Source organism: Musca autumnalis, unplaced genomic scaffold (genome assembly GCF_047663935.1).
Source record: "Musca autumnalis isolate F117 unplaced genomic scaffold, ASM4766393v1 scaffold_4, whole genome shotgun sequence".
Taxonomy (NCBI): domain Eukaryota; kingdom Metazoa; phylum Arthropoda; class Insecta; order Diptera; family Muscidae; genus Musca; species Musca autumnalis.
The window spans coordinates 86,895,997-86,902,192 of NW_027411977.1; the positions used below are offsets into that span (position 1 = coordinate 86,895,997).

Here is a 6,196-nt window from a genome sequence, read left to right on the forward strand (position 1 = left end):
GGACGGACATGGCTAGATCGACTCCAAATTGTCTGAAACACATTTCGTCCAAACATACTTGGGGTCTAAAACCATTATTTCGATGACGCACATTTTCATCGTATCAAAGTGTATATACCTGTATATACCGTATCGAGATGCAGCGATTGAATTGGCTAGGCCATATCATAAGAATGAGCGATGATGAACCCGCTAAAAAGGCGTATAAATACGGACCGCTTGGCGGTGAACGCAGAATTGGCAGGCCAAGGAATAGATGGCGCAAACAAGTGGATGATGAGATGAAAAGGCGCGGTATTCCAGAGTGCGAAGCAACAAATAGAGAGGAATGGAGATCTTTTCTTAGATCGCCTTCAGACCATCTGCTTTTTCACATGTATGACATCGGCTGTTCTGTATATTAGTATACCCAAAGTGACAACATACATGTGAAAAAACAGATGGTCTGATAGCCGCCTAAGTTCGGCCTATGAAAAAAATGTTCTGTAATGGGCCATCTAAGTAAGTAAGTAAAGTTTGGACCAAATTTGTTGCTCCATTCAAGTGATATCGTCCTAGAATTTTCGTTACATTTTTTAAATATTGGGAAGAAGTACCGGAAGTTGTGGACCGGTATTGCCCCATGAACCTAAGTTTGGATATGATATGACGAAGACAAGATGTTGGACCAAATCGGTTGAACAGTTGGAGAGTTATCGTGCTTTCCGACCGCCACATTTGGTGACATAGGGGTTTTTACACCTTTCGGGCTGTTTTCCCAAGAAATATGGACTTGCCCCTGTAAAAACTTTTACCGTCGTAATGGAGGTAGCGAATGCAAATCGCTTCAACAAAAATCAAAGTGATTCGAGAGCAGGTCTTAAAGTGAACTTATCCGAAATTTTGTGTCGAACCTGATATATATCTGGAAGATATATTACGATGTGAAAAGTATGGATTACATCGGTCACTCCCTTCAAGAGTTACCAGAAGGAGTGGACCGATATAGCTCATCTTCGAACTTAAACTAAGTTTTGGCAAAATATTACTAAAGCCAAATTTTGGAACGAATCGGCTGAACCATTCGAGAGTTATCGTTCGCTCCAGTTAGCCAGACAGACGCACATTGCTTAATCAGCTCCAAATTGTCTGAAACGGATTTCGTCCAAACATACTTGGGTTCTAAAACTATTATTTCGATGAAGCACATTTTGCCCGTATGAAAGTGTATATCACCAATATTTTTAAACCCTCAGCCTTTAGGCTAAAGAGGGTATATATACCCTCGTTAGCATAAATGCTGAGGGTATAAAAAGGGACAATGTACATGTGAAAAATCATATGGTGTAATGTAGTATTAGAAAAACATATTAACAGAAACCTCTAGAATCTAGAGTCGACCAAGAAGAGGGCACACAAAATTCTGAATATTGGCAACTTTTGACAGTGTGTTAGTAAGGTTGTATTCACGCATGCCGCAAAACAAATCAAAACATTTTCTCTCTTTTGTGTGCTCTTTTGTTGCGTTCGGGTCGTGTGTGTGTGAATTGCCGAAAAACTTCGTAACTTCAACAATACCAAAGAACGGCTCTAGAGTCTAGATGGATAACACAGTTGTGGAATACTAACTTTTAGATTGGCAAAAATATAAAAACACTATTTCTCAAGAAGAAAATAATATTCATTTTGTAGAAAAAAAAACGCTGTGGTTTGAAACCTATTATCCACCTTATATTTTGTAAATAACACTAACATCCGTTAATCAAAACAATTCCGGGTTGACCAACAACCAACAACAGTCAATAAAATTTACTTTAACACGTACATTCATGTGTACTAATGTGTTAGTAGGTAATTTGTGATTAACCTTTCGAGCATGCGTCTTACATATTAATGATGTGTTCGAATTTGACAATGTTCGTTCGATTTATGTATGTATAAAAGTGGCAGATTAGTTATGGTTTAGTATCAATTTTATATTGTCAATCAAAACAAACACAACTCCAAACCTATACAAAATGTTCAAATTCGTAAGTTAATTGGAAACACTTTTATATGTTTTAACGATACTAATTTATAAATTCTATACATTTTTCAGATCGCTGTTTGCTTCTTCGCCCTCTTGGCTGTTGCTGCCGCTAAACCCGGTGTAGTTGCTCCCTTGGCTTATACCGCTCCATTGGCTTACTCTACCCCCTTGGCTTACTCTTCTCCCTTGGCTTACTCCGCTCCATTGGCTTACAACGCTGTTGTCGGTAGTGCTTCCTATGTTGCTCCCTATGCCTCCAGCTACAATGCCCACACCATTGCTCACTCTGCTGCATTCCCTGCCACTTATGCTGTTGCTCCTGCCGCATATGCTGCTCCAGTAGCCACCACATTCGCTGCTGCTCCAGTTTTGTTGAAAAAGTAAATCAGAGAATATGAATTTGAATAAATTGCTAAACAAAGTGATAGACTGAAAGATAAAACTCGTTGTTTCTTTTAAAATATGTACTTAATACTCTTAACCCTCATTGTGATGAACAAGTGACCTAAATTAGTGTCCTTAACACCTTAAAATTTAATGGAAGGACGGATAGTTACACATAGGTTAATCGCTTTCTCTTGTCGAGGTATGACCAAATGGGGGGCCTAGGATCAATTCTTCCATCCGTAACTATACACGGGGTGCCTTAACCAAACTTAAATGGAAGGTGCTTACACCTGGGAAGTTTTTGCAGATTCTGAAACTACAATGCTCATAGATGAAAAATATCAAGAAACAAAAATAATCGCCGGAGGGATTTTCAAATAAATCGCGATTTAAGTTCACATCTTTAGGGGTTCTTTAGGTTTTCACGATTTTACTTTGAAACCGCGAGTCCTATGTAAATGGGCCTAAGGAAAATGTTTTAGCTGTGAAAATTCTCCACACGATTGACCTTTATGATATTTTCGTAGGTTTTACCGATTTTGAGATATAGAAGTTCTAATTGAGACAATACACTAACTGTATCGCCTCCTTATAAAACAATGTCATTACAGCAATTTCCCAAATTAAACTTATATATCTTGAAAATGGTACAACCTAGGAAAAAATAAATTATCCAATCTGTAGAGAATTTTCACGGCTTCAACATTTTTTTAGACCCATTTTGATATGACTTGCGGTTTCCAAGCAAAATCTTGAAGACTTAAGATAAAAACCTAAAAATTTGAACTGAACCTCTATATCTCAAAAATGGTAAAACCTACACGCAGAAAAATTTATGTTAGAAATATGTTTGTTTGCAACATTTTGTAACATATCTCAATTTGATATGTTTGGGTAAAACATACTTTTTATGTTAGAACATTTTTTTCATGGGTGGAGAGAGGATGTTTGTCAACGAGAGTAGTAACAGTGCTCTCGCGGCTGTGGAATGCTGCTTTATAATAAAGAGTTGTGTGTATTGTATAATATATGACGCAGAAGCGAAGAAGGGGGCTTTCGTGGCATGTATGCGTCAAACTCGTGTGTTTCTTGTTTTGTTGTTGTTAACCAACGAAGAAGAAAAGAAAAAATGATATGAATTATATTTTTTTCTTTCTTCAGTGTTTTAGTTGCCTTTGTAGAGTCAAGACGGTAAAGTGAGTGAATAAATCAGTGTTTTGTGTTTTCTTAAAGAAATTGTGTTTTTAGTAAATTAAATGCCCAATACATTTTATAATTGAATCGGAAAGTTGAATGGAATTATTTTATTGGACAAGGAAGAAATCGCATTTAATATTGGTAATTACATACATACTTATGTATATTTGGAATATGGCATATCCATATTTATTTATTACATTACATAATCATTAGGTTCTAGATGCCGATTCCCCGCTGATGATTTCAACTAAGAGGACAATTTGTTTTATTTCACAACTAAGGAGAAGCGTTCAACTACGTTTCTATATATTTTTCCTTTTAAAAAGTGTGACTACAAATTATTTCAATCAGTTTTTCTTTTATTAAAGTGTGTTATGTATTTCTTTGGAATTTTGTATGTACCTATGTGTTTGTTGTTCTTTTCCCTTTTAATAAAAAACCACAACATTTGTGTGTATACTATAGAGATAGCCAGTGAGCTCTTACTGAGAGCAAGTGAGCACACATTTTAAAGTGTTTTACATTGAATTTTACGCTCCCTTGCTCTCAGTAAGCGCCCACTGGTGCATGTGTTTGTTTTTTTTTGTGCCTTTTGGGTTTGTATTTTTTTGCACCCAAACATATAAAATGTTTGCACCCAAACATAAAATTGTTTCCACCCAAACATATCTTTGTTTGCACCCAAACATATATATCTTTGCACCCAAACATAAATATCTTTGCACCCAAACATATATATGTTTGCACCCAAACATATATATGTTCGCAGACCCAAACATATATTATGTTTGGGACTGTTGCAAAATATGTTTGGGACATATGTTAGAGAGGCCGATTGTTGTTTGCGTGTACGAAAAAACCTGAAGATCAGACTTGTAGAAAAATTTCACAGCTACAACATTTTCTTTAGACGCATATCGATACGACTTGCGGTTTCCAAGCAAAATCGTGAAAACCTAAAAAACCCTAAAATTGTGAATTTTGATCGCGATTTATTTAAAAATCCATCCGGCGATTTTTCTGTTTATTTTATTTTTCTTATCTATGAACATTGCTGTTTCAGAATCTGAGAAATCTTCTCATGTGTAAGCGGTTTTCATCAAAAGTTAGTTAAGGCGTACTGAGCATGATATTGTTTTATAAGGAGGCGATACAGTCAGTGCATTGTCCCAATTTGAACTTCTATATCTCAAAAACGGTAAAACCTACGAAAATGTCATAAAGGTTAATCTTGTGAGAATTTTCACAGCTACAACATTTTCTTTAGGCCTATTTACATGGGACTCGCGGTTTCCAAGCAAAATCGTGAAAACATAAAGAACACCTAAAAATGTGAATTTAAATCGCGATTTATTTGAAAATCCCTCTGGCGATTTTTTTTTTTTTGTTTCTTGATATTTCTCATCTATGAGCATTATAGTTTCAGTATCTGTAAGCACCTTCCATTTAAATTTGGTTAAGGCACACCGTGTATAATTTTAGTCAAAACAAACCATTATCATCTATGGTCACTAGACTAGTTTTAACTCGAAGGGAAAAATCGATTCCGACTTTTTTTATGCGTTTACTTTTGTTAGATTTTAAGATTGTCAAAGTTTAAGCACAATCGGAATATGTTAACACGTGCCAATGGAAAAAAACGCAGGAGCGCTTATTACATAAGTCGGAGTCAAAGTTCACATTTTAGGGTTTTTAGGTTTTCATGATTTCGCTTGGAACAACAGCCTCCGAACAATCCCTCCAAATCTTCTCTGAACCTTCGAACACTTGTATTAAAAACACTTATACGCTTAAGTGGATTATGGATGTAAGTGCCTTATTGATTATCTCTGGTGGTAAGAGAAAAAATGGGTAAACATGTGTTGGAGTAAACACGCTATTTTGTGTTCTTTCTGGATTTCTGGCCAAACCACGAAAAATAAGGACTTGCGCTCAAAAAATGAATTAAGGATTACCCTTAGGGTAAAATGTTTCTAATGTATGATTTTTCAATATTTATACCGCATCCCCCTAAAATCGATGCTGACATTTGATTTCGGCGTTTCTTTTATTTTTCTCGTAATTTGAGGGCACAACAAGATAATGACTATGTAGCATACAACTAATTTATAGGAAGGGGATGGAATTAAAAGCATTTTCAAGAAGCAGGAGCACGTTGGTTTCCGGCCTTATTACTCGTCATAACGGGGTGGGTTTAGAGCTTCATGCCTCTCCTTCAGCTACACGATATTATTTTAAAGTATGTGCTCTTCATTTACCGATAGATTTAAAGAAAAGATTGATAGATTAAAAGAATATTTCCGCTATGACCAACCAGGACAACTAGATGGTACGTGTCCAATACGCCCTCCCAACCTAATCACAACCTGTCATATCCATTTAATAATAGGTTTTAGCTGTGATTCCCTACTCATAAATACCTCCCTTGCCCTACTACACTAAGGAACCAGACTCAGAAACTGTTTACATGCCGATAGACATCATAATTTTATTGAGTAACAATCCAAACTTATCCATAGAAACTAGGGTAAAATTACTGACTAAATTCATTTGACGTAATAGCAGTGTAAGCTAAACAGTAGCATTTGGAGCAACATAAAT

At 36.0% G+C, this 6,196-nt stretch overlaps 1 protein-coding gene across 1 annotated transcript; it reads left to right on the forward strand.

The window, feature by feature from the left end:
• The first annotated feature begins 1,997 nt into the window (after window positions 1-1,997).
• Window positions 1,998-2,392, forward strand: LOC141402990 (uncharacterized). Its single transcript, XM_073985121.1, has 2 exons — window positions 1,998-2,009; window positions 2,078-2,392. Exons 1-2 carry the CDS (start codon window positions 1,998-2,000, stop codon window positions 2,390-2,392), a joined length of 327 nt encoding a protein of 108 aa, XP_073841222.1.
• The last annotated feature ends 3,804 nt before the right edge of the window (window positions 2,393-6,196 follow it).